The 26971-nt window shown below is 49.7% G+C and overlaps 2 protein-coding genes and 1 pseudogene across 5 annotated transcripts in view; 2 read left to right on the top strand and 1 right to left on the bottom strand.

Annotated features, from left to right (window-relative positions):
• The window catches only part of AP2B1 (adaptor related protein complex 2 subunit beta 1), a 133894-nt gene extending 123242 nt beyond the window's left edge, over window positions 1–10652 (top strand). For both annotated transcript variants that reach the window (XM_025996131.2, XM_025996129.2), the window contains 2 exons: window positions 1195–1349; window positions 7865–10652. In XM_025996131.2, the coding sequence (XP_025851916.1) occupies window positions 1195–1349; window positions 7865–7939 (230 nt within the window). In that variant the 3' untranslated portion in view covers window positions 7940–10652. The remainder of the gene's footprint in view (window positions 1–1194; window positions 1350–7864) is intronic.
• Window positions 3758–4277, bottom strand: LOC140597797 (large ribosomal subunit protein uL24 pseudogene; annotated as a pseudogene).
• Window positions 10653–15328: 4676 nt separating the features above from the next.
• On the top strand, window positions 15329–26494 carry RASL10B (RAS like family 10 member B). Of its 3 annotated transcripts, none has more exons than XM_072747693.1 (4): window positions 15329–15589; window positions 19274–19633; window positions 24583–24707; window positions 25795–26494. In XM_072747693.1, exons 2-4 carry the CDS (start codon window positions 19418–19420, stop codon window positions 26063–26065), a joined length of 612 nt encoding a protein of 203 aa, XP_072603794.1. In that variant the 5' UTR covers window positions 15329–15589; window positions 19274–19417; the 3' UTR covers window positions 26066–26494. The 3 variants fall into 3 exon arrangements, with proteins under 3 accessions (XP_072603794.1, XP_072603793.1, XP_025851913.1); XM_072747692.1 differs by lacking the exon at window positions 15329–15589 and adding an exon at window positions 16316–16487; XM_025996128.2 differs by lacking the exon at window positions 15329–15589 and having other exon boundaries at window positions 19000–19633.
• The last annotated feature ends 477 nt before the right edge of the window (window positions 26495–26971 follow it).

The raw sequence follows: 26971 nt of genomic DNA, 5'->3' as shown, positions 1-26971 counted from the left end.
AATACATATGTGTCAGCATCTCCAGCCATGGAGCCAGAGGTTTATTCACAGGTGTTGATGGCAAGTACCCATTATGTACCGTGGGAAGTGTGGGGATGAAATGTTCCAGGACCCCTGTGCGCAGAAAGCTTCCTCTCTCAGAGCAGAGAGGCCAGCCATCATTTGCATCTCTTTCCTAGAGAGCACAACAGAATAGGATGGATTTTTATGTGGAGAATTCCTGTAGTCAGCATGAGTAATTTAGAATTCTCATGAGAAATGAACATCATAAACTATCAACAAAGCAGTGTGTATCATCTCTATTTTTCAAGTTTCTTTCTCTGATGCTTCAGCATCTTTCCTCTAAGCAGTAAGAGAACAAGAAGAGCAAAATGACCTTTCATTCCAGACTTTCATGTCTCTTTGATGTGGTAGTTACAGGGAAGACCTCAGATGCCAGCCTCTTCTCACCCTGGGTTGGTAACTGCAGAGGCCTCTACTGGGACTAGCAGTCATGGCTCAGGGCATATAGAACCTGGTGGCATTCATCTTAGCACACCTTCAGTCTTTATCAAAGTCTTTGCTTAAGACTTTTTCTTTATTCATTTAGAGACATGATATTCCCTACAGGCCTAAAAAATCATTTACCTGCTTAAAAAAAAACTGTTAAGCATCCAGGTTAATAAATTTGACTTGCAGGATTTCTGCAACTCTGTGCCCTTTTCTAATCCTGGCAGTTGAGGCCAGAGTGGCTCACAGTGAAGTGAGTAGCGACTTGGGGAGTAAGTGTGGATTTGATCATCAGTCTGTGTATCCCTGTAGCTCTAGGATCAGTGTTCCAGAAATGAATATCAACATGGCAGTCACTGTGGCACCACCCATACACCCATTGCTGTCTTTGTCTTCTTCGGAGCATTTTTATCTGTCTAGCATCTAATTTAAGATCACCAACTCTGCTGATTCACCATAATCTCCACAGGTAACGTTTACACTAATGTTTAGTTGCACCTTACTCTTTTTTCTGCCCTGGAATCTGTTAGACACTTAAAGAGCCTCTTCCTCACCCTACGCTATTGTGGCAGAAGGGCTTTCTGAAATGACTCCTCAAGAGACTGTGGACGTGTGGCTCGTAAGGACATGAGGACGTCAGAAAAGTTAAATGCATTTGTTTGATGTTTTAACTGAAGGTGTTGGATTTTGAATCTGTGTTTCTAGACACTGTTTCCAGCAAATTACAGAACAACAACGTTTATACTATTGCCAAAAGGAATGTGGAAGGGCAGGACATGCTGTACCAATCCCTGAAGCTCACTAATGGTATCTGGATTTTGGCTGAGCTACGTATCCAGCCAGGAAACCCAAATTATACGGTAAGGCTTTTCTTGAAACCCAGATGGGATGAGTTTGAGGAGGGAAGTTTAATTGTTTAGCACTGTGGAAAGGACTGGGGGAGGTACTTCAGACCCCAGAGAGCCAAAAAAGCCGTTGATTAAGAAGTCCCCAGTCACCTCCTTGGAAGACCTTCTCCTAAGGAGGGCTGTGGACTTGCCCTGGTATAGGCTGAGCTACTCAAGATACTCACCTAGCATTTCTGTGCATGTGGTGCCCTAACAAGCCACTGAGAGGGTTGTTGACATAGCTCATTTTGACAAGGCCTTCTTTCCTGCTTTTGGCGGTCATGAGCTGCTAAGGCTGTCAGAGTCATAGACCTGTGAGTCCTGTTGTAGCAGAATCCTATGCCCCAAAGTGTCTGCTGAGAAAGGTGCAGCAAAACTGTAGTACACCTTTGGAAGACTACAAGGGGACTGTGGTGTGGAAGACTCCTTCAGCACCATACTGGACTAAAATTAAAGTTCTGGCAATATTTTTAGAGCAGGAGGGATTGCCTGGAAAGACAGAGACTGACCCTGCAGGCACCGGACATTTGTTTGCTCTAATGACTCTCCCAAAAGGATGCTGCTTGTCATCACATTTTGTAAAATAAAAGCCCTTGGGAGAGGGAAAACATCTTATTCTTATAATATCTTTGAGGTTTCTGTAGGCTATTTTGAAGGAAGGGACAGAGGAGAATACAGTTCAATATTGAGTAACTCTGAAAAAACTGAACAGGAGATTAAGGGAGCATTTTAGAGAAAAGCCTGTGGCTGCATTCCTTAATTTTAACAGCCAATTCTGTTTTCTTTAGCGTACATCAAGGGAATACTACCACCCTGAACTGAGAATTCTTGGTGTTTTCCCCCTCTAGTTCCCTCCCTTGAAGCAGCTAGAAGAGCGTGTGCGTGTGTGTGCGCACGCGTGTGCATGCACACACACGCCCGTGTACATGCATAGGCACATGGGCTTGATTCTATCAAGCTAGATTTTTGTGAGTGGGAAACTTCAGGCTTCCTCCATGAAGTAGACACTCCTCCCACCCACCTTCTCCTCCAACAATCTCATCTTTTTTGGAAAGAAACTACCCCATCATTTACTTTGAGTTCCCCAAGAAAGGAAAAAGCCCTTCTGTGTTGTTCCTGGAAGGGCATGTCTTCCTGTAAAACCAAGATCTTGTAAGATAACTCCCTTTTCTTCCTTAGAAATGTGCTGAGAGAGAGAGAGCGTGTGTGCGTTTTGTTTTGTTTTGTTTTATCTTTCATTTTATTGTATACATTCTTTCATCTCAGTTAAGTTAAAGAAGCATATGATTACTCCTAGTTTGAAGATAAGGAAACCAGAGTTAAGAATGATTAGTGACTTGGGGTGCCTGGGTGGCTCAAATAAGCATCTGACTCTTGATTTTGGCTCAGGTCATGATCTCAGGGTTGTTAAGATCAAGCCTCATGATGGGGGTTCCACGCCCAGCACAGAGCCTGCTTAGATTCTCTCTCCCCACCCACCCACCCTCCAAAAAAAGAATAATTAGCAAGTTGTTCAAGATCATATAATTTGTTGATAGGTATGTTGTGCTTAGAATTTGGATCATCTCCTGACCCTTTCTACCGTATTCATTGTAAGGATAATGAGAATTTTGAAAAGGACCTCTTAATGTCACTATCTTAAACATAATTTGTTTAACTTTTTTTAACTTTTTATTTTGAAATAATCTGAGACCCACAAAAATTTTTAAAATGGTTCCAAGTTGCCATGTGTCTTTCACCCAGTTTTCCCCATTGATAAGATCTTACACACCCATAGTACATTTTCTTTCATTTTTTTTAAAAGTGGGTTCCATGCCCAGCATGGGTCTCGAACGGATGATCTGGAGATTGAGAAATGCATGCTTTATCAACTGAGCCAACCAGGCGCCCTCATAGTACGTTTTCAAACAGGAGTTGATATTGGTACAACACTATTAACTATAGACCTTACTCAGATTTTACCAGGTCGTACATTACTGTTTGTTGTTGACAGTGGTGGTTGGGAAGTAGACAGCACTGCGCAGTCTTATCACATGTGCATAGATTTATATAACCACTACCACAGGCAGGACTTAGAACTGTTCCATCACCACAAAAAAATGATGTTCTTGCTGTCCCTTTATAGTTAGACTCTCACCCAGCCCTAAGCGTGGGCAACCACTCATGCTTTTTTCCATTACTATAATTTTGTCATTTTGAGAGTGTTATATAAATTTAAATTCATAGAATATGAAACCTTTTGAGATTTTTTTCCCCATTTATGATAATACCCTTGACATTCATTCAGGTTGTTAATGCATCAGTAGTTCTTTTTCATGACCAAGTAGTAGTCCCCTATGTGGATGTACTACAGTTTACCCATCCACCTGTTGAAGGTCATTTCTTCCCCTATATATATAGCTTTTTCATTTTGACAGTTTTTATTTAAAGTCATATAGAAGATTCCTTTATTCCTGCTTCTTCTCAATTGTTTCTTCTTTATATTTGCCCCTTTCCTTTCCTACTTGGTGAGATTTGGCTTTATGTTCGGGGATCTTTTTGCAGTCGTTGTACAGTTTTACTCTAGTGATAACCACCTTGCCAGGGTCAGTGCCCACATGGACAGTTGCACCATCCACCTTCTCTTGCAGCACTCATTCAGTGTAGATGAGATATTTCTTCCTGTAAACCTGAACTACTTTGCCAATTTGCTGACCTTTGTAAAGTGTCCTCACACAACCCGTTCTTCATCATCCTTTCAGATGGGCATGGATCGCACATTGTACTTCTGTCTCAGCTCTTTGGAAAGAGGGGAAAACATAAGCTTCCTGTAAATGTGGGAGGGTACATTGAAATGCCTTTTATGGCTCCTGCTCCAGTCAGAAGTCACAAAGGGATTGAACTTCATTTTGGCTGCTGGTGCTTCAGAAATGGCTGCAAAAGGAAAGGGCCCCCAAATATTTTTTAATTTTTATTTTGAGATAATTATAGATTTATGTGCACTTGTAAGAATCCAGTGGGATTTTGTTCTCATGGTGCCCCCTTTTTTTAAAGATTTGTTTGCTTATTTGAGAGAGAGAGGGAGAGGGAGAGAGATAGAATGTCAAGCAGACTCCCCAGTGAGCACAGAGCCCAACATAGGGCTTGATCTCACAACCCTGAGGTCATTACCTGAGCCAAAACCAAGAGTTGGATGCTTAACCCACCGAGCCACCCAGATTCCCTGACTCATGGTGCCTTTTTATAGCCATACCCACCTTCTTCTTTCCTTATATTTATAAATGGTAAATTTGTTTATACTTCCTTCTCCTTTTTCCTGTTTTCCATCCATCTGGTGACTAGGTTCCTTCTGCCCACAGAACAATCCAAATTTTCCATCACAACATCTGACACAGACCTAATCCATTCCCCTAAATGGTGCTGCAGACTTCAGAATCCCTCAGGTCCATTCCCTTCCCTCAATCATGCTAAACACCCATTACAATATTCATGAAAGGAAATCTGGGGGAATCCCTGGGTGGCTCAGCGGTTTAGCGCCTGCCTTTGGCCCAGGTCGCGATCCTGGAGTCCCAGGATCCAGTCCCACGTCGGGGTCTCGGCATGGAGCCTGCTTCCCCCTCCTCCTGTGTTTCTGCCTCTCTCTCTCTCTCTCTCTCTCTCTCTCTCTCTCTCATAAATAAATAAATAAATGAATAAATGAATGAATGAATGAATCTTAAAAAAAAAAAAGAAAGAAAGAAAGGAAATCTGGTTGTGCCAGTACTAATGCATGAGGACTGATGGTTCCTTAGCCTCCTAAGAGGTTGATAAATCACTTTCCCCCACCCCTTACCCAGTTCTTACTGTATTTCATTAGGAAAGTATGTTTGTCTTGTAAGGATGAGGCCCTATCACTCCCAAGTTGCTGCATCTTATTTGGAAGATAACTTGTCTCTGATGGAAAAGTATGTATGTATTCCATACTGTAAACCAGAAGTGGATATGTTAAGTCCTTGGCTTACTTACCATGAGAGGTGACTCTTCTTTCCATGATGGTTCTAGATGGGTGACATTCCTGAGTGGTTGGGATTAAGGATGTGTCACAGAAGTAGACCAGTTCAAAAGTTAAGACCCTAGTAAGATCTCTTTTCCCTTAGGAGCCTTACAAAATGAGACCCAAAGTCCTAGATTTATTTTATAAGTCAGATTATTTAGCTGCTTTGTTCTTTATGTATGTTTCCCTTGTACTTTCTTCAGGATTTAGCAAAATGCTTTTTCTTTCTTTTTAAAAAATTCATTCTAGCTTGTCTTCGTTATACTAGTTGGAAAGCAAAGGATAAGTTTAAGTCGAAACCTGACCCTTTGTTAAAGATTGGCATGGCTTAGGGAGGGGAGTATGATATGATACAAGGGGAGGGAAAGGGAGAGATTGATTGATTCTTCCTCATCACGCCCATCTGCCCCACCCCAAAGAGCAGCAGAAACTCCGATCCAGGCATAATCGATCCATGATGACTCCCCTGTCCTAGTGCTAGCCTTGGCAGATTGGGCTCATGGACCCCACCAAAAAAAAAATCAGTCTCCCAACTGGTAGATCTTCAAGTATTGTTACAAAGAATGTGGAAAAAAATATTTGGAGGAGAGGAACCACCGCTCTTTAGTCTGGGAGTTAACTACCATAGGCTGTTCTTACTCGTTTTAGCTTCCTCTTCTCCTCCTCCTCCTCTGAACCACTTACTCTCCCACAAGAACTTTCCACAACATTGACAGCAGAGAGGCTGTGGAGGAAGAGGTACAGAATTGCCTATTCTATAGAGAGCTTGAAAGTCAGGGACATGCCTATAGCTGCAACTTTGACCAAATAGGGAGCTGTTTTCTGTGCATATTTATACTCTTAAATTAGTTGGGGCTTTTTTTGAGAGTTTGGGCTCCGTGGAGGGGGGGGGTGCTTTTTTGTTTTGTTTTTATATTTGTCAGAATTGCTTTCTTGATTAATGTCAAGTAGCAACTTTGGAAGTGCATTAGAGACTGAATATTAAAGCTGTAAATAATAGAGCCTTTTTTGATGTTCTTTGTTTGGTTTTTTGCCCTCCCCCCTTTTTTTCCCTCTGTGCCTAAGGTTGAACTGGAACTCACAACCCCAAGATCAAGAGGCACATGCTATTCTGACTGAGCCAGCCAGGCACCATGGGGTGGTTTTTTTTTTTTTTTTTTTTTTTTTTTTTGCATTTTTTAAGTTTGACTTTAAATTTTGAGGATGTGAGTTTTTTTTTTCATGAAATTTGGAGCTGACCAATATTTTTATATTTTTGCCAAAAATATTCTCACCTTTTGTACTGTGTGAAATCATCTGGTATCTCTGATAATAAAGAGGTAAAATAATCTAAAATCTCATAGTGCTATATCATTAAAGACAAGTTTTGCCTGTCTCCCCTAATAGATAGGGACAACAGTGTCAGCAATGCAGAAAGCAGATGTTATATTTTCTGGTTCTAAAGGAAGTTTACATGCATCTACTATTATGTTATTTTTAAAAATATTTTGCCTACTCTGATACAATCAAGGATTTCAAGTCTAGGTTTAAGTTTTGTTCTCATGGACCCACACAGTGAAAACCTCAATGTGTAACATTAAAATCTTTTTAAATGTTTTCATCTTGGACAGCCCAGGTGGCTCAGCAGTTTAGTGCCACCTTCAGCCCAGGGCCTGATCCTGGAGATCCAGGATCAAGTCCCATGTCAGGCTCCCTGCATGGAGCCTGCTTCTCCCTCTGCCTGTGTCTGCCCCTCTCTCTCTCTCTCTCTCTCTCTCTCTGTGTGTGTGTGTGTGTCTCATGAATGAATAAATAAAATCTTTAAAAAAAATGTTTTCATCTTGATTTGGTAATTGTGAGACTAGAAGAAGAGAGGTGGCAGAGGAGTGACACCAGGAGTATATGATTTGCCTTTTCAATGAGGCAGTGAGTAAATAAGGAAGCTGTTGCCATGAACTGCTGTCTGCTTATACTGAGTCTCTCTGTGTTCTTGTTTTCCTTTCATAACATGTTTGTTTGCATCCTCATTGTAATACAGAAAGGTATCTTGGATGTACCTCACTTTTATTTTACTTGGTTTTACATCCTCCTGAACTGGGACTGAGATAACCATCCTTGTCTGAGTGAGAGACTGGGGCAGGTAGTGGAAGTGACCATCAACAAGTTAAGGTTTAGCCCTTCCCTTCTTGTTTGGTAACAACCCTGTGACTATTAGCAGAGCACTGGAGCAGCTATTCCCCTACTTTGATGTTTTTAGTATGGATGGTTCCCAACCTCATAGACGTGCTGAGAACGTAGGTAGAAGACATAGTACAACATGACATTGATTGAATTGGAAACTGAAAACCACAGAACTTCTTAACAGAATCTCCTCGTTTAGCTTCTGACTGATGGAAGCTCCTCTCTTTGAATCAGGAGATTTCCTTGAACTGAGGGTGGGATATCTTTTGAACTAATGCCAGCCTCCATGCTAATCTTCTCCTTTTCCTCCTAACAGCTGTCGCTGAAGTGTAGAGCTCCTGAAGTCTCTCAGTATATCTATCAGGTCTACGACAGCATTTTGAAAAACTAACAGACGGGTCTGGTGCCCTCCAGCCGCCCCGCGATCGGTGCAAGCCAAGAATTCTTAACTGGAAGAAATCGTCTTGCCTCATAGAATCTGAACCCAAACACACTGAGGCCACCCACCAAGGTAGTGACTAGTCTAACCTGTGCTAACATTAGGGCACAAGCTGTGGATAGTTTTAGCTTCCTGTGAACGTTTGTAACCACTGCTTCTGTCACTTCCCACCTCCTGCCCCCTGCCGCTGCTCTGTCCTTACCTGTGAGCTTCTTCATAACCTGCCGGTGGCTGGCATTTCTGAGAGTAGTTTCAGATTTTGTCATTGAGAGCTCATTTCAAAAGCAGAAAAAGACAAAAAATATTAAAGCAAGGAAAAGTGTCACTGAAACATAAACTGCACTTTATCGTTTTATATTTTTGTACATATGAGAGATGGAGGGAATAATGTACCTGGTAGAAAGTGTTTAAACAGCTGGCCATCATTAACCACATAATCCTGGAGGAAGAGATGCAGTTATTTGCCTATGCTGGTTGTGCTTCTCTTATCTGTGGCAGCTCTGGCCCTGCTCATTTTGGTCTTCACTTTTTTTTTTTTTCTATATCCCCTCCTCAAACTCTTTCCATGTGACTCTCCCTACCCTACCTATTACCATCTCAGTTGATAGCTCTGCAGTCAGGAATGGTGGTCTTCCTTGAATGGTGTTTTAAGGTGCAGGAAATAGGTAGGGCCCATCGGCACTAAAGCTGAGAGAAACTAGAACTTACTGCATTCCTTTTCCTCAATCTAACCTGCAGATAACACTGATCAAGGAATTTGAGTAGAGATTGGGAACAGGAACCAAAATGTGCTGTCCCCTCTCCCTCCCCTGGATTTAATTTAATTCTCAGGTCCAATTCAGATCTAAAATCATGGTTTTAGAGTTGAAACAGACTTTAACTTATCCAACCCTGTTTTTCCTAAAATGGAAAAAGACAAAAGGCAAAAAAGATGTTAACTACCTGTGGCCTTTTAGCTGGTGAGTAGCAAAGCAGAGGGCTGGGACTGGGTCTCCTAAATTCCCATCAATGTTGTTTTCACTACAGGAGTGTCTCACTAATTTTCCTTTCTTCAATGCCTTTCTCTTGCCTTCTCTGTGCCTGCTTTTTTGTGACTCTTCTCACACTCCGTACTGATTTTGGCACTCCATTCATTGGCATCAGAGTATCTTCAATTACTGGAGGGTAAACCCAGATGCCAGAGTGAGAGAGTAGCTAAATATTTCCCCACATGTTCCCAGAGCCCCAGTTCTTGAGGCCAGCAGGGTGGGTGCAGAGATGAAGTGAGCTTAGAGAGGTCACAGACTCACTTTATCCCTTTAGCTCTCTGATCTGCCTTGTTCCTTAGGCTCTATGGCAGTTGAGACCATCTTGGAGGGTCAGGCAGTTCTTGACCTCTCTCCGAAGGTTGGGAGATGTGAAGTCTCCTTCCTTAACACTTTGGGTGTGTTTTTTCAAAGAATGCTTTGTGCCCAAAGCACCAACTCTTCAGCGGTGTTCACACGATTACATCTCTGGGCATTTATCACATTGCCTAGTACCCAGTATTCAGGTCTATGAACACCACTGCTCTTCTCGGATGGCCCACACAAGTCAGAGGCACTTTGGGGCCCACAGGCCTCACATTGACTCAGACCTCAGAGTGAGTCCAAGAGGAAGAATCCTAGAAAACAAGAACAGAAACCACCCCACAGCCCGGTCATGTCTGAAATAACCCTGATTCATACCAGTTATAGAGGTTGGAGGGAATGGGCACCCCCAAAGCAGTTTTCTAAAGCCTTGAGACTCCACAAGAAGAATGACTGGGGTAGGGATATGGGGGAGAAGTGAGGAACTCTTTCCTGCACTCACCTACCCTGAACCACGTGGAGAATAGGAAGTAGCACAGGAAATATATGTTGGGAGTGGGTAGATTGGTTGTGTGTCGAATGGAAAAGCAGGTTGACGGTTTCCTGGTTGGGAAATCATTCATGGAATCGGATGGATACAGGCAGTGAAGAAGGTTCACACTACAAATACCATGTTCTCATCTCAGAGCAAACTAGTTCCACAAGGAAGTGTATGTGTCAGCTAAGCAGACAACACAATTTTATACCAGAGTGTGTCCCTTTGCCCCTGAAATGGGGCTTCTCTCAACCCCCAGCAGCGATGGGTAACAGCTGCTATTCTCAGCTCACCTGACTGAGCCAATCTGGGAATTCTTCATGCCTTGGGGAAGCTGCCTCCCACTGCACCCCTGAGCGCTTAGGGAGGGATTCTGCTCCAAGGAAGAGGACCTATCTCCTGAAGAGACAGCACCTATTTGCCTCCACTGCAGCTTCCCTTTTGGCCCGTGCCGAGCTCGGCCGAAGTGGGGAGACCGAGGGGAGATGGCCCTCCATTCTCCTCTTCTCTGCCTCAGTGTGTCTTTTTGTAACATCAGCTGGTGTCATACAAAGGGCAGGGAAACACACATGCCCAGAACTCTTGCTGGTCAGAGATTCCCTGAGTGTCCTCACCCGAGCCTGTTTTGTGTGTCTGTGTTGTGAAGCTTGGGACTCTGGAGAGAAACTGGGAGTGGGAGGGGTAAATGTTGACCTAAGAATGCTTATCATTCTTTGGTTGTTGGGATCTGTTCTTGGGGCGGGTGGGGGTCAGGGGGGAAGCTTGACCTTGTGTCTTCGTCAATAAACTCATTTACACAAAATGAAGTTTGTGGTATGTATTTTTTTTCCCAGAACTGACACTCTAGGGCACAACACTGCTGCCCAGAAAAGGGATAGGGCAATAATAACCATACTACTAGAACTTTTTTTTCTGGCTGCCCAACCCTCCCAGGGATTTAGCCAAATAGAATTAAGATTGACATGAGGAAGAATCCTATACCTTGCGGAGGCTCCTGTTAACAAAGCCCCATATCACCACCACCACCACCACAGGCAGGAATTGCTCACAGGAGCCAGTCTGGATTCCCTGCTAGGGTCCTAGGCACGTAGTCCCAGGGGCAGAAGCAGCACAGCAGAGCTACTCACCAGTTTCCTGTTACTACCCAGGATGATTCATCTTGAAATGTATAAAAGCCTCTGGGACCTGGACTCAGGGCTCAAATGTTCCCAAGTGAATAGAATTTTTTTTTAAATTTTATTTATTCATGAGAGACACAGAGAGAGGCAGAGACACAGACAGAGGGAGAAGTAGGCTCCCCTCAGGGAGCCCAATGTGAGACTAGATCCTGGGATCATGACCTGAGCCAAAGGCGGATGCCCAACCACTGAGCCACTCAGGTGCCCTCAAGTGAATAGAATTAGTGCCTGAAAGCAAGCTTTCCTAGGAGTTTAAGTCTAGTCACCTACATTGCAGGTAGGTCTCAGGAACAGAAGACCCAGGTGTTGTCAAGATAGAGGCCCCTCCCTAGATTCTGATGAGCAACAGCCTCTGAAGTCTCACAACCTGGAGTGTGAGAAGGAGGCAGAGGGATCCAACACCAAGATGCCCTTAAACTAGTCCTCGGACCTGTCCCCACTAGAGTAAATGTATGTAAGCTGCTTTGCACAGTGTTCAACATTTAGGTGTGCAGGACAGTAGCTGCTTTTATTACTTGGATGTCCAAGCTCCATGAAAGAATGGTCTTTGGGAGCCAGCAACTTTTTAGTTGTCACCATGTTGCTGAATTGCAGTTAGTTCAAGCTGTAACAGGAATGACACTTGGGAAATAGTGGGGCCAGGATGGTCTTTGTTGAGGTTCAAGGTTAAAGAAATTAAGAAAGACGGGCCTTCTAAAGATTTCTCTGGATTCACCAACTAAGAATGATGTCAGGTGGGGCAAACTCTCAGGGCAGAGGCTTTCAACTCTTTTTTTTTTTTTTAAGATTTTAATTTCAACACAACATGGGGCTCAAACCTGCAACCCTGAGATCAAGAGTACCATGCTCCACTGACTGAGCTAGCCAGGCATCCCCACAGACACTCAACTCTTATATACATATTAATACCACATCAGGTTTCAAAGGCTGATGATTTCTGCTCAGCCAGGCCAGGGCGGGACCTGGGGAAAATCTGCATTTAAAAAAACTCAGGGGGTGCCTGGCTGGCTGTCCATTGGGCCTCTTCTCTCCGCTTTGGTCAAGATCCCAGAGTCCTAGGATTGAGCCCCGAAGTCACTCAGTTGTGTTCCCTGCTCAGCAGGGAGTCTGCTTCTCCTGCCTGCCCCACACCCCCTGCTTCTACTTTCAAAAAAAAAAAAAAAAAAACTCCTTAGGTGTTTCTACTGCGCAGCTGAACCTCAACTGTCTGCGAAAGACATACCTGTTTGCCTACTTACTTTTAAAGGAATGCTGGTGTTCCTGTAACAGGTGGAAAAATGCTAAAGCACTGGGATGGTGGGGAGTTTTGGTGAAATAGGCGAAGAGGATTAAGAGGTACAAGCTTCTGGTTATAAGTCATGGGGGTGAATAGCATAGGGAATACAGTCAATAATGTGAAAGTTTTGCATAGTGACGGGGTAACTACACATACATGGTGAATATTTCATAATTGTCAAATCACTCTTGTACACCTGAAACGGATATATTGTATGTCAGCTATACTTCAGTTTTTAAAAATAACCAAGAAAAAAGTTAAGTTGCCAAATAAAATGCCAGTGACCCGGAAACATACTGGAAAATAAAGGAAAAATGGTAAAGCACTTTTTATGCCCATGATACCTGCCTACCCCATGAATCCGGCATTATCCCCATCTTCCAGGTGAGGTGTGGCAGAGCCACTCACATCTTTTGACTCCCTGTGTGTGTCCTTACCCCAAGACGCTACAGATTTCCCTTTTAGTTCTACTGAAAGTTCTGTAACAGGCCCTCCCCGCCCTCCACCAGGCCAATGGCCCGACCTGCTAGGCCCCCTAAGTTACAAGTCTGTAGAACTAAAAGCAGAGCACGCTGACCCGCAGACTTTGACCTTCCCTTGCACCATCCTTCTCAGCCCCGGAATAGCAACTAGGAAATACTGAAATCTCAGGTACGTTGTTTCTGAAGCCTGAAAACAGTTGAGGACTCCCGGGTTTGAGCTTTTCTACTCCCACCTCATGCATTGATGCTTTTTCTGATTTTGCTTGGACCCAGATTTCTTTTCCCTGCCACCCCCAGCTCCAGGAGGCAAGAGCCTGTTTATTTTAATACCTGGTGTGGCACTTTGGAAAGATCACACCTCCCCCGTTGTTACCCGTTTCTATCTCCTGAGCACTAATCCTAGAATCCCAGCCAGCCCCCAGACATGTTATTAGCAACAAGGATGTTTCTTGAAAAGTTTCCGAGTTGGCTGCAAACTTGCCATCTCAGTTTCTCATTTAGCTTTTTGCCCTGCCATTCTTGATGCTGCCAACAAGGGGAAGGCTGATTTGGGGGTTGATTGGATCCAAATGTACTTAGTCTCCTGAAGTATTGCTTTGAAACAGGACTGCCCCAGCACTCTGGGACCCAGAGAACTGCTCAGCAGCATCTCCCACCATATAGGTATTAGAGGAGGATGTTCACATCCAGCCTCTGGCTTTCCCTCCATCGGTTCATTCACTCTCCACTTCCGGTCTTAGGCTCCAAAATCTGGTCCTACAGCCTCTGAAAGCTCAGTGGGGTTTTCAAGCTGTGATGGGATGCAGGGGTGGAGCACATGGTCTTTGTTTCTTCTGACCCACTTGGGTGTCTGGGCCTCAGATGCTGCAAGTAGACCTACACATGTGCTCTCCCAGAGTCTCCGCTTGTACCTCAGGCATCCCCAGCTGAGCCAGAGCCACGTGAGGCTTAAGACAGGGCACAGACCTAAAGACAGGGCCTCTCAAACTTTTTCACCAAAGTAATTGTAATGATAGAGTGAGCAGGCCTCTTTGGTGTAAGTTCTAGCCCAAAGTGACTCAAACCAAAATGACTTAGCCGAATGTTAAATGCAGGCATATTTTGCATTTTATGTTAATACCGTGGCTGCTTGTTTTTTATATAAAAATAATGTTTTAAATGACCTACCACTGAAGGCAAGGATGAAATCCCATAATTAACCTATGGCTTTGTGTTCTCCTAGCAGAAGCTTTTGGGAAGCCTGGCACCAAGGTATGAGTGTGAATATTGCACAATTTGTACTTCTAGTCCACTTTGGGCTGAAGTAGAACAATGTAGGGTGATGGCCAGGGGAGTAAACATAAAGTCTGAGATCCTTGGGCAGAGTAAGCATTAATGATTTTGAGACAGAATGGAGGATGGACGGTGCCCTGGACAATTCAGTCAAGTTAGGAAAAGCTCTCAGTGACCCTGTTGTTGACCCCACAAGGGTCCATAAACTCCCAATTTCTCCCTGCAAATTCTTCTGGGAGGAAGCCATATCCTTCTCAGCCCTGTATTTGCTTCTAGCCGCTGCCCTGTTCCTTCTCATACCCCACCCCAATGCCCTAGGAGCCCCCCTAGAATAAATGGAAACGCTTTCCCGAGTTGGTGTCCAACCTCCCATATGAATGACTATGTCTTTTAAAAAGACACGAAAAAATTAAGGCCACACATTGAGACTTCCTACAGTCAGGCAGCGCCATAAGAACTCTGTACACCTGTAACTCCTTTATGCCCTTGAGCACACCTGATCACATCTCCACTTTACAAATAAGGTAATAGAGTTAGGATAGTTCAAGTCATGTGCCTTCAGTCACGGTCACGTAGTTAAGTAGTAGGGCCAGGATTTAAATCCAGATCTGTCCCATTCTGAGGCCCAGGCTCATAACCACTACGCTTTCTGTCTTGATGGGAGAGGGAGGAGGAACAATTGGGAACATGCCCAAAATGCCAGAGCCCAAAGGGAGGAGGAAACTGGCTCTGTGAGGAATCCTGAGCCCACGAGTAATAGAAAGTCTAGAAAGTAATAGAAAGTCATAGTGGAGAATGCTGGGTCCCAGGGGTAAGAAACTCGGAAGAGTGCTCTGAGCTCCCCCTTCCTTCTCCCTGTCCTGCAGGTAACTAAACAGCAACTCTGGCCACTTAGCTGCCCTGCTTCAAAACCCTTCACTGCCTTCTGATCCAGCACAGAGGCTAGGTCCAAACTCCTTAAACAGCAACCACGGACTTTGAGACCTCACTTCAATGCCCCTCCCTGCCTCCTCTCAGGAGCATCCCCCCACCCCGGTGGACTCCCTTCCCAAACCCCTGTACCTGCTCCCACCTTCTCTCACCTGCAGCCCTCCTCTCCCATAACCTCCCTCACACCCAAAGCCCCAAATCCACTACTTTCAAAACTCCTTCCTTTCAGAGTTGCCTCCCCTGAGGCCTCCCACTCCTCTAACTAGCTGGGCCCCTCCCTCAGCCCCCCCCCCGCCCCCGCACACCCAGAACCTTGGCTTTTCAGCTACACAGAATTGGTGCTGCTGGGTCTGCTTCTCCCCCTTGGGCTGGGAGGGCCGCCCAAGTAGGGATCCCATCTTTGTATTCCGAATTTTGCCCTAAGACCAGTAACTGGGCCCTCCCAGCCTCCACTATCTCATCTATAAGATCAGCCTCGTAGAATTGTGAAGATTAAATCTGAGGTCGCAGGCAAAGCTTGGGGCGCGGTGTCCGGCACGCTGAATGCTAGCTATCCACGGGGAACGCCGCTGGAGCCGCTGGTTCTGGAATAAAGGCCCAGGTGCCTATGCCCGCACCCCTGGCGGACCTCCGGGTCTGGAGGGCGGAGGGGAGCAGTCGCGTTAGGCGGGTGGGGGTCGTCGGTTGGCAGGAGAGAAGCCGTGCTCGGCGGCTGGCCCGCTCTGCCCTTCTCGCACCGCTGCGGCGAAGTGCGGGAGCCGCCACGCTGCGCCCCGTGCTCCAGGCGCGCGGGGCGGCCGGGCGGGGCGCAGGGGGCCGAGCGCGGGGCACGCAGGGGCGCCCGCCGGGCCGCGCGCTCGAGGGACTTCTGGCGAGAGAAGCTGGGCGGGGGGGGTGGGCGGCAGGGTGCGGGGGAAGGGCTGCGGTGAAGCAAAAGGCTCCAGGGCCTCCCCCCCCTCCTGGGGGAGCTAAAAATCTGTCGGGGTGAGTCGGGAGCTAAAAATCTGTCGGGGTGAGTCCCACCAATCAAGTGGAGGCTCGGGGTTCGGAAGATTTCGTCCAGGGGCGCGCGAGCGAACGTGTCGGGCTCAGGGACCCAGCGGAACGCCAGCCCGCCCCGCCCCGCCGCCGGCCCCGCCCCGCGCTCCCCGCCCCGCCCCGCCGCCAGCCCCGCGCTCCCCGCCCCGCCCCGCGCTCCCCGCCCCGCCCCGCGCTCCCCGCCCCGCCCCGCCCCGCCCCGCGCTCCCCGCCGCCTCCCTCCTGCCGGCGCGAGCGGGCGGCGCGCTCCGGAGCGAGAGCTGCGCTGGAGCCTTCCTGCCCCCTCGGCGCCCGCACCTGCCCTGCGCGCCCGCCGCTGAACCTGCGCCGGCCGGGCGGCCGGGGGCGCCCCCACCCCCCTCCCCCCGGGCCGGGGAGCCGGGGGGCAGCGCCGGAGCCCGGGGGGAGCGCGGCCCCGCAGGCCGGCCGGCCCGGGCCGGGGGCAGCTAGGACGGCCCCGGGTAAGCGGCGGGAGGAGGGGCGGCGGGCGGGGCCGGGGCCGGGGCGCGGGGGGCGGGGGGCCCGCGGGCCGGCGGGGACGCGGCGCGGGGCGGCCACGTGAGGGCGGGAGCTGGGGGTGCCTGCAAGGTGCTGGAGGCGGAGAGCGGCGGGGCTCCGGCATCCCCCAGACTCCCACCAATCAGGTCCTCCGACGCCCCCACCCGCCCACCCCCACGCGAACGTGCGGGGACAGACAGCGGGCAGACGTGTGACTCGGCCCGTGGGACCGCAGAGCCGGGCCGCCAGTCTGGGGCAGGACTCAGCGTGTCCAGGCCGGAGGGAGGGGACGAGAAGGCTTGGGCCCCAGGGTGTCCGGGTCTGCGGCCGGGCGCTGTCTGCAGACTCACTGCAGAGCGCAGGCCTCCGGGAGCAGCGCCCAGGGGGCTGGGCCCCGATTCTCCAGTCTTGGGACAGCCCCCTTCAGTCCACACCCAGCTAGGGACGCCGGGTTAATAGGCACTTAGACCCGGGATCTCTGCCTGAGAAGAGGGAGGGGAGGGGGCAGGATCACCTCCGAGTCAGGCTCAGGGCCACGCTCGGGCCTGGTGAGTTCCAGGCGGCTGGCCCCAGCTCCGTGGCCTCCCTTGCATCTCCTCCCTGGCTCTAGGGCGATGCCCCGTTTATTTCCCACCTATTCTCCAGAAAGGGTTGATTTCTGCGCAGGGAGTGTGGCGTCCGGGAGAATCTGCAGGTAGGACACATCCTAGATACCTCTAAGCTGACACACCCAGAGAGACGTGGGGGGCTCTTCTTGCATTCCTTGCCCTCTCTTCCTCTCCACCTGCTTGTGCTGGTTATGTAATTAACCCAGCTGAGGCTCCCCGCCAAGCCGCCAGTGTCCAGGGATGCCCGAGGGGGCTGGGGCCTGCAGGAATTTATGGGGAGGAGGGAACAGTCTTTACCCCAGTGGGAAGCCCATAGAAGTGGATAAACACCTGTTGGGGAAAGGACACCACGTGGGGCAGAAAGGAAACCAGGGTCCTAGTCTTAGTTGATAGCTCAGCTGGCTCTGTGGTCTCCACTTCTCTCAGTCTCTGATTTTGGGTTTCAGTTTTACCTTCAATAAAACAGGGAGAAGAGTCTCTCTCTCTCTCTCTCTCTCTCTCTCTCTCTCTCTCTCTTTCTCTCTCTCATACACACACATACACACCACACTACATGTACGTGAGCAACAGTGGATAAGACCCATCCTGGGATTGCTAGGAGTCCCATTGAAGTTTTACAAGACCTTAGATGGACAAAGGACCCCTGTACCTAACAGTGGCCACTGTTAATTGAACACCTACTGTTGTGGGCACTGGGCTATACTCTCATGACATCTCTTTGATGGCGTCACAACGCCCTATAAAGTGTCTTGCCTAAGGCCACACTTTAAGTGGCAGAGCTGGGAATCCGACCTTGGTGGGTCTCATCTCAGACCCTACCCTGGGTTTTACTATGCTGTATGTACATCTACCCCATGGATTGGATTTTCTGAGCCAGGCCAGACTGAAGGCCATTCAGCTGTGAACTGTGCACATATGGAAAGAACATGCATCCAAAGAGAAGACACACACAAAAGCGTGGCCCTGTCTGAATCCAGCAAACCCATCTGCCCTGGGCCCACGTAGTAGGCACTGTTGTCACCCTCCTGCTAACAGTCCCTGGACAGGAAGTCTCAGGCATGTATTAGCCTCCCTGGTCACCATCCCCAACAAAAGAAGAAGGCAGTGGTTAGGAGGTTTTCTTGGATTATCTCAGAAATAGGAGTTAATTACCCACCTTATATATGCAGAGCATAGCTCAGATTGGGCAGGTGGTCGGCCCACTGACCACAGCTAGGAATCATCATAGCTGGGGCTTATACCTAAACTCTAGAGTCACTCAAACTGAGCGAGCAAGGAGGTGATGGACCCGCAGCAAAGTCCAACCCTGTGGCAGCCCTTTCCTGGGCACCTGCTGTGTGCCAGGCCCTCTGAGCTCAGGCGATGAGACACAGCCCTTGGCGTGGAGGCAGTCACCAGCTAGAATCACTACACTTGGGGGTCAGAGGTACTGCAATGTTGTGGGAGTCACTGCTCTTACCAGCCGTGTCCCTCCCGAGTCTTCTCTCAAGTGGAAATACCTTCTATCCTTGAGGGATACTGTATTGACTGTGGCTAACCACGTGGGAATGCTAGCATTTTTTGCTCAACAAGTGGTATGCTTCAGAGCCAAAGTGGTCATCTGGTCCAGGGTTCTCAACCCGGGGGGAGGGGGGTATTTGGAAACGAGGTGTTTTTGGTCATCGTAGTAGTGACCAGACTCTGCTGCTGGCAGGTACCTCCTGGCAGCAGGGATGTAAAATATCCTGCCAGATAAAGAACTCTCTCCTCAGAATGCTGGGAATGCCTCCTTTGAGACACACTGGACTTGGCTCCTCCGCCCCCGCCCAGGGCTCTGTGTGAAAGCTTGGGTGGAACAAATCTAGTGTGCTTCCCACTCTGCTCTGCAGCCTGCCTTGGCTGGGGGGTGGGGGTCAGACCTGACCAAAAGTCAGGCCATAATACAGGAAAGAGCGATTCCCACTTTGCAGGGGCAAAGGGGGAGAGGGGAAGGAAAGGAGAAGGGAGGATGGAGGGACTCTGGACAGCTGGAGCTGGATGTCCTGGGAAAGGAAAGGCATGCCAAGGGGTAGTGACAGCTTCAGCCAAGTCCCCAAGGTGGGGAGGTATAGGACAGATCCAGAGAAAAGCAGGCCCACCAAGCCCACCTCTTGTCTCCACAGTCCAGGTGGAGGCCGCAGAGGGCCCAGGGCAAGCAGGGGCAATGGTGGGTCCTGACGGTGGCTGAGCCCCCAGCCCCTGGAATATGCAGCCCAGGGGAGCCCCAGGCAGCGGCGAGGACGCGGTGGCGGAGCGGGGCGGGAGGCATGGTCTCCACCTACCGGGTGGCCGTGCTGGGGGCTCGAGGCGTGGGCAAAAGTGCCATCGTGCGCCAGTTCCTGTACAACGAGTTCAGCGAGGCCTGCGTGCCCACCACCGCCCGACGCCTCTACCTGCCTGCTGTCGTCATGAACGGCCACGTGCACGACCTCCAGATCCTCGACTTCCCGCCCATCAGCACCTTCCCTGTCAACACGCTGCAGGTAGGAGGGCCCACTGGAGGGCCGGCCGGGGAGGGGAACGGAGGCATGGGGGAGAAGCTGGACTCCCACCCTTTCTGGGCTCCAGCGCTGTCCCCATCCCAGGGTTCCAAGGGCTCCGTGCCACACCATGGGCCACTCTGCTCAGAGCCATTGTTTGTGTGCTGCTTTATTCAACACATATTTAATGAGCATTCAGTGTGTGGTGGGTGGGACCAGGATGGAATGGCCCGCAAAACAGATATGCAGGTGACTCTCAAGGAGCTAACTCATGGTCACACCCATGGCGTCTGTAGAAGGGACAGCAGAAGAAAAAGCCAGGGCCAGAGAAAGGTGTGTTCTCAGAGACTGGAGGCCCCAATCAGTCTTTTGTCCAAAGGCCTTTCTTTAAGTGATGCTCTGCCCCTTGACCTCAGGACTAGAGCCCACTGGGCACCCTTCCTGCAGGGATTGGATTCAGATGCCCCCAGTGCCATGGCTTGTGGTGCTCCTTCCCCCAGCCTGTAAGGACCAGCTCCTCCTCCCCTCTACCTCTGGCCTGGCAGGGGATGGGGTGCCAGCAGAGGCTCGACTCTAAGACACAGTTGCTCACCTAAGGAAGCCCCTAACCAGGTGTTCAGAGGTTTCTCTGGAAGGACAGATAGGGGCCATAGCGTGGCCAGTTGTGACCACAGATCCATCAGTGTCTGGTGCAGGGGCTCAGGCTCAGCACTGTCTCAGAAACTCTAGGCAGGATGACCCTGGCCCAAGTCTTGGGATACTTGTCTGTCCCATCCCAGGTGTGGGAGTTCAACACCAAAGACAAAAGCCTGATCCACACATCTGCCCCTTGGCAATAGTGAGGTCAGAGGGCAGTGTGTCCAGAGCCAGGGCCTGTGGTTCTCCTCCACAGGAGACTTGAACAGCAGCCCAAATGGATATGCAAATCTCATCCTAGTCTTGCACATTGATCTTTGCTTATTTTTTCACATTTTGTTGTAGATTTAATTTAATTTTATTATTTTAAAGATTTTATTTATTCATGAGAGACATGAAAGAGAGAAGCAGGGACACAGGCAGAGGGAGAAGCAGGCTCCATGCAGGGAGCCCGACTTGGGACTCCATCCCGGGTCTCCAGGATCACGCCCTGGGCTGAAGGCGGCGCTAAACCGCTGAGCCACCCGGGCTACCCTAATTTTAATTTAATTTTAATTTTAGAATAGGTAAGACACAGTTTAAAAATCCAAAAACTTTGTTAAAAAAAAAAAAAGGTCCAAACTGTAAAAGGTTACCCAGAGAAATCCCAGTCCTGGCCCTGCCCTCTTCACCCTGATTCTTGCCCCACACTCTGTGGCCATCCTCATGGTTTTTTATTCACACTTCCAATTTATTTTTCTTTCTTTCTTTCTTTCTTTCTTTCTTTCTTTCTTTCTTTCTTTCTTTTTCTTTCTATTCCTTCTTTTCTTCCTTCCTTCCTTCCTTCCTCTCTTTCTTTTCTTTTTTTTTTTTTTTTAATATTTTACTTATTCATAGAGATGCAGAGAGAGAGAGGCAGAGACACAGGCAGAGGGAGAAGCAGGCTCCATGCAGAGAGCCAGACGTGGGACTCCACCCAGGGTCTCCAGGATCACGCCCTTGGCTGCAGGCGGCGCTAAACCGCTGCGCCACCAGGGCTGCCTTCTTTTCTTTTCTTTTCTTTTCTTTTCTTTTCTTTTCTTTTCTTTTCTTTTCTTTCTTTTTTTTTCTTTTCTTTTCTTTTTCTTTTCCTTTCTTTTCTTTTCTTCTTTTCTTTCTTTTCTTTTTTCTTTCTTTTTTTCTTTTCTTTTTTCTTTTCTTTTCTTTTCTTTTCCTTCCTTCATTCCTTCCTTTTTCTTTTTCTTTTTCTTTCTTCTTTCTTCTTTCTTCTTTCTTCTTTCTTTTCTTCTTTCTTTTCTTCTTTCTTTTCTTCTTTCTTTTCTTCTTTCTTCTTTCTTCTTTCTTCTTTCTTCTTTTCTTCATGAGAGACACAGAGAGAGAGGCATAGGCAGAGGGAGAAGCAGGCTCCCTACAGGGAGCCCGATAAGGAAATTGATCTCAGGACCCCGGGATCATGACCTGAGCTGAAGGCAGATGCTCAACCACTGAGCCACCCAGGTGCTCCCACACTTCCAGTTTCTTTAGACAAATAAGAAAATGTGTTCTTACTCCACTCCCTTTCTTACAGAAGAAAAATAATTGTTCTACACCTGGTCTTTTTGCTTTAGATTATGACCTGGAGATCTTCCCTGAGTGGTAGTATTTGATTGTCAGTAGCATGGCTATGCTGTACCCACTGGAGAGATGTTCCATGGAGTCCCCTCTTGTTGAACAAGTGGATTGTTTCCAGACTTTTGCTGTCTTGAGCCACGGCACACTGATAGCCTTGTCCATAGTCTCTCTGCACACAGGGAGGCGTATCTGTAAAATCTAGCCCCAGAAATGGCATTCCTAGGTCAAAGGATGAATGTGGCTGGATTTGGAAGGGGAGATTTCCCTCCCTTTCTAGGAAGTTGCATGTTTTGTGTTGTCTCAAGGACCAGACGTGAGTTCTTGTTTCCCTAAAGCCTTTCCATCAGAGTGTATTGTCCAACTTTTGGAGTTTTGACAATCTGATAGATAAGAGATGGTATCCTCAGTGTAGTTTTGGTTCGCCTCTCTGATTATGACTGCAGCTGAGCATCTTTTCATAGGTTTAAGGGCTTATGCATTTCTTTTTCACACAACTATTAATGCCTTTGTCCATCTTTCTGTTGGGTTGTTGCCCTTTTACTTCCTGATTGATCCTGAGTGTTAGACTCTCCTGGACGTCCAGGACTTCACTCCTGGACTTTGAGCAGAGACATATTGAGACAGGACCCTGCATCCCCAAAGATCAAATATAAAAGCTAAGAATCTCAGTGGCCACTGTCTGAAAAGAGAAATACACTCCTCCCAATGCCAGCTGAGATGCAGCCTGGGAGGGTGGTCTGAGCCTCTGCCGCTCCCTCTACAGCTCCTCTCCTGTCAGAGGAAGCTGGGCTTAGAGAAACAAGCAACAAATGCAGGGTTGGCCCCCAGGTGGGTGAGCCTCCCTCCACTCCCCCATGTCCTCAGAACTGGACTCAGTTTCCATGGCTCCTTCTCTGTCTTGACACAGCCCCAAGGTGGTTTCTTGCAGTCTGGAACTCTGCACGGAGCTAGCTGGAAGGCAAGCTGAGCTTTCTTGCTCCCTCCCTTCAATCAGGGGTGAAGGCACAATCCCAACAATCAGGAACCTTCCTCCTCTCCCTCTTAGGAGCCTCCAGAGAGCAGTGGGAGGGAAGGCAGCCTGAAGGTCCCCTGGAGGAGGCAGCATGTTGGGGGGAAGGTGGGGCTGTCGCCCTCAAGGGCTGGCAGCTGTCCCCTCTCCCCAGCAGAGAGCTGGAAGACTTGGGGAGCCTCTGTGCCTCTCTCCCCATCCCTCCCACTCCCTGCTGATCTCTGCTCCTTGTGTGGGTTGGGGGAGGAGCTCTGTGCACAAAGGGGTCCCAGGCTCCCAGAGGGCACCGCATCTGGTGGAGTGTAGTCCTCCCTGGGCTGAGAAGCCAGCCCCTGGTTCCCGACAATTTTAAATTTGCCCCCAGCATCTTTCCCCTGCACCAAAGTTAAAACTCAGCACGAAGAAAAGATGCCACATCATCTCCCCGGGGAAATCCACTGCGGTAGCTTCTAAGTGTTTCAGTTGGGAAGTGCTTTTCTGGAGCCAGCCTGACCACCGCTGCCACTGGAGTCTTTCCTCCTTTATTCCTGCACTGAGGTGGAGAAGCAGCTGTGGTCCTCCAAGCCTGGCCCCTGCCCCAGTGTAGCTCATAAGTTGGCAGCAGCTCCTCCGTGTTTTTTGCCTCAGGTCCTCAGGGGAGAAGACCCTGGTTCCCTCTGTCCTTGGAAACCTCCACCATCCCCAACTTCAGCGACCCCTTCTTTCAACACACCAGCTGCCTTCAACTGCTCTTGCGTTTGCCAGCTGCTGGAAGGTTAATCAGCTAATTAATCTCTTAAGAAACCTTCTCTTTAGTACACTCAGCCTTTCCCTGAGAATTTGCCGTAAGCATTCAGGAAGCCCTTTCTCCCTGGAGCTGCCCTTGAGCCCTGTTCCACACCGGCCCCCACTATGCATCCAGTTGCAATCTTTTTCTCTGGCCTTCTCCTTCTCAACCCTGAGGGCAGTGTGGAGCAAACAGAAGGGGCAATTTGGGTAGCAGTTTAAGGGCAGTGTCACAGGCAGGTGTTGTAATGATCCCGCATGGAGCAAGTGAGGTTCAAGACTAGCCTGGGTAGCGCAGTTAAAGAGCCTGCTAAAGGCCAACACAGTAGGGAGGCACTGAGTGGGGAGGAGAAGGAGGTACGTAAACATGAGGAAGGCCTGGCTCTGACCCTCCCAGGAGCTCACAACAGAACCAGGGACCTGGGGATGAAAACAGCTCTAACCAAGGTATAGCCCAAGGGTTCTTAGAACACAGGAGAGGAAGGGAGTAGTCCCCTGCTTGCAGGAAGGCTTCTTGGAGGAGGAGGAAGCATTTAAACTTGAAGACAGAGGATGTCAGCAGATTCAACAACTAGGTCAGAGGGCTTGGCTCTTAGAGGCAGGCATTTATAACTGCATTTGAACAAAGGTCCCAGTGGTCAGATGAATGAATGAATGAATGGTTTGGGTAATAAAATGGGACAAGGCAGATCTCTGCTCCAGAGGTGCACAGGACAGTGAGTGCATTGGCTCTGAAGGTCAGGCAGGGTGATCCGCCCTAGCCTGGCTGGGAGGTGCAGGAGCGGCAGCACTGATCTCCTCCTTTCAGCTCTGGGCCAGGCTTCCTGGGGAGGCGGGTGGGTGTAGGAGGCTTGGGGTGCGGGGCAGGTGTCAGTCTCCCGCTGGAGGTGGCTGGGGGCAAGGGGAGCCCTCAGGATGGCTCTGACCTTGGCACTGACTGGGGGTGTTGCAGGAGTGGGCAGACGCCTGTTGCAGGGGACTCCGGAGCGTCCACGCCTATATCCTGGTCTACGACATCTGCTGCTTTGACAGCTTTGAGTACGTCAAGACCATCCGCCAACAGATCCTAGAGACGAGGTGAGGAGCCAGGATATGGCCGTTATCACCTCAGTGGGTGCCCCAGGGCTAACCACTTCCCGCAGAAAGTATACCAGATTGGGGAGGAGGACATTGGTGAGGTACCCTCTTGTTCCTGCACATATATTCAAACATGTACACCATGTTACTCTTCCCATTTCTAATAACCCACTTTGGGATCCTTACCATGGGGTGGCTGGTCTAGTGCAGTGGTTAGGAGCACAGGCTCAGGGCCACTCATCCACATCACTTTAAGCCAGTTAACAGGCAAGCCTCAGTGTCCTCCTCTGTAAAATGGGGACAATAATAGTAACACATTTTATTTTTTTTTTAAGATTTTATTTATTTATTCATGAGAGACACACAGAGAGAGAAAGAGAGAGAGGCAGAGACGCAGGCAGAGGGAGAAGCAGGCTCCATGCAGGGAGCCTGACGAGGGACTTGATCCCGGGACTCCAGGATCACACCCTGGGCTGAAGGTGGCGCCAAACGGCTGAGCCACCTGGGCTGCCCTTTAAGGAACATTTTATTTTTTATTTATTTATCTTTTAAATTTATTTATTCATAGAGACACAGCTAGAGAGAGAGGCAGAGACACAGGCAGAGGGAGAAGCAGGCTCCATGCAGGGAGCCCGACGTGGGACTCGATCCAGGGTCTCCAGGATCACGCCCTGGGCTGCAGGCGGCGCTAAACCGCTGCGCCACCGAGGCTGCCCAGGTCCACATTTTAGACCAGTGTTGTTGTTGTTGTTTTTAAGATTTTGTTTGTTTACTCATGAGAGAGAGAGAGAGAGAGAGGCAGAGACACAGGCAGAGGGAGAAGCGGGCTCCCTGCAGGGACCCTGATGTGGGACTCGATCCCAGGACCCCAGCATCATGCCCAGAGCTGAAGGCAGACGCTCAACCACTGAGCCACCCAGGGGTCCCACAGACCAGTTGTTCTGATCAGAGAATATCAGGTGCCGCGAGGGCTGAGCGCTTGCCCGGAGCAGTACCGGCCAGGCACAGCCTGCCCTTCTTGAAGGGAGGGCTGGTGAGACCCGACTGCGACTGCGGGGTTCTGAGATTCCCCCCACCCGGCCCGCAGGGTGATCGGCACCTCGGAGACGCCCATCATCATCGTGGGCAACAAGCGGGACCTGCAGCGCGGCCGCGTGATCCCGCGCTGGAACGTGTCGCACCTGGTGCGCAAGACCTGGAAGTGCGGCTACGTGGAGTGCTCGGCCAAGTACAACTGGCACATCCTGCTGCTCTTCAGCGAGCTGCTCAAGAGCGTCGGCTGCGCCCGCTGCAAGCACGTGCACGCCGCCCTGCGCTTCCAGGGCGCGCTGCGCCGCAACCGCTGCGCCATCATGTGACGGGGGGCAGGGGGGGGCTCCCCGGGACCGCGGGGAGGGACCCGCCTGGAGGGACCGGGAGGGGTGGACGCAGGCCCACCCCACCCCTCCCCGCGGGGTCTTCCCGGGCGCCGCCCTTCCCTTGGGCTGCAGCTAGCGCAGGGCCCAAGGGGACGGTGGGGGGGGGGAGCGCGGGGCCGGGGAGGTGCTGCCTTGGTGCCCCCCGCCCCGCCCGTCTTCTCCAGAGAGTGTGTCTGTCGTTGCTCTGCGTCTGTCCCCGTGTCCGTCTGCCCAAGCGTCTGTTGGTCCTTAGCTGTCGGTCTCCTCCACCCTCCGGTCCACCCTCCTGCCCCCAGCTCCGTTCACAGGGCTCTCATTCGTTCATCCCCTCATCGCAGATCCTGGCAGCTTCTCTGTGAGGCCAGCCTTTGGACCGTCAGCACCACCGGCACAGGGCAGAGGGATGTGGGTGGCCCAAGGACCATCATCAGGGTCCTAGGGTTGAGGTCCCAGTCAGTCAGGAGGAGAAGGCTGAGCTCTCCCCCTTCCAGGGAGACCTCCCCGCCCAGCAGCCCCCAGAGACACAACAACCTACCTTCCAGCCTTAACTCGATGGTCCGTCCCTGCCGGGTGCCCCTCATCCCCTTCCTCACCCCACAGCCAGATCACCCCCTGGGTTAAAACTTTTTTTTTTTCTCGACACAATGTGGAGAGGGAATCCCCCAAAGGATAAATTTATTTCCACGATGTCAGGTTCCAGCCCTCTATTCCCTCCTGCGTTGGGTGGTCTGCAAGATTAGGGGATGTTGGGTTTGGGGGGCTGGTGGTGGGCAAGACGGTGCCCTGGGGTGGGGGGTGGTTAGGTTGTGCTACTGAACACTCTTATCTCCCCATCCCACTCCAATCTGACTTCCCCAGACCCTGCCT

This window comes from Vulpes vulpes, chromosome 2 (assembly GCF_048418805.1).
Source record: "Vulpes vulpes isolate BD-2025 chromosome 2, VulVul3, whole genome shotgun sequence".
NCBI lineage: Eukaryota > Metazoa > Chordata > Mammalia > Carnivora > Canidae > Vulpes > Vulpes vulpes.
The sequence above is the reverse complement of the archived record's forward strand: the minus strand, read 5'-3'. Positions and strand labels throughout refer to the sequence as shown.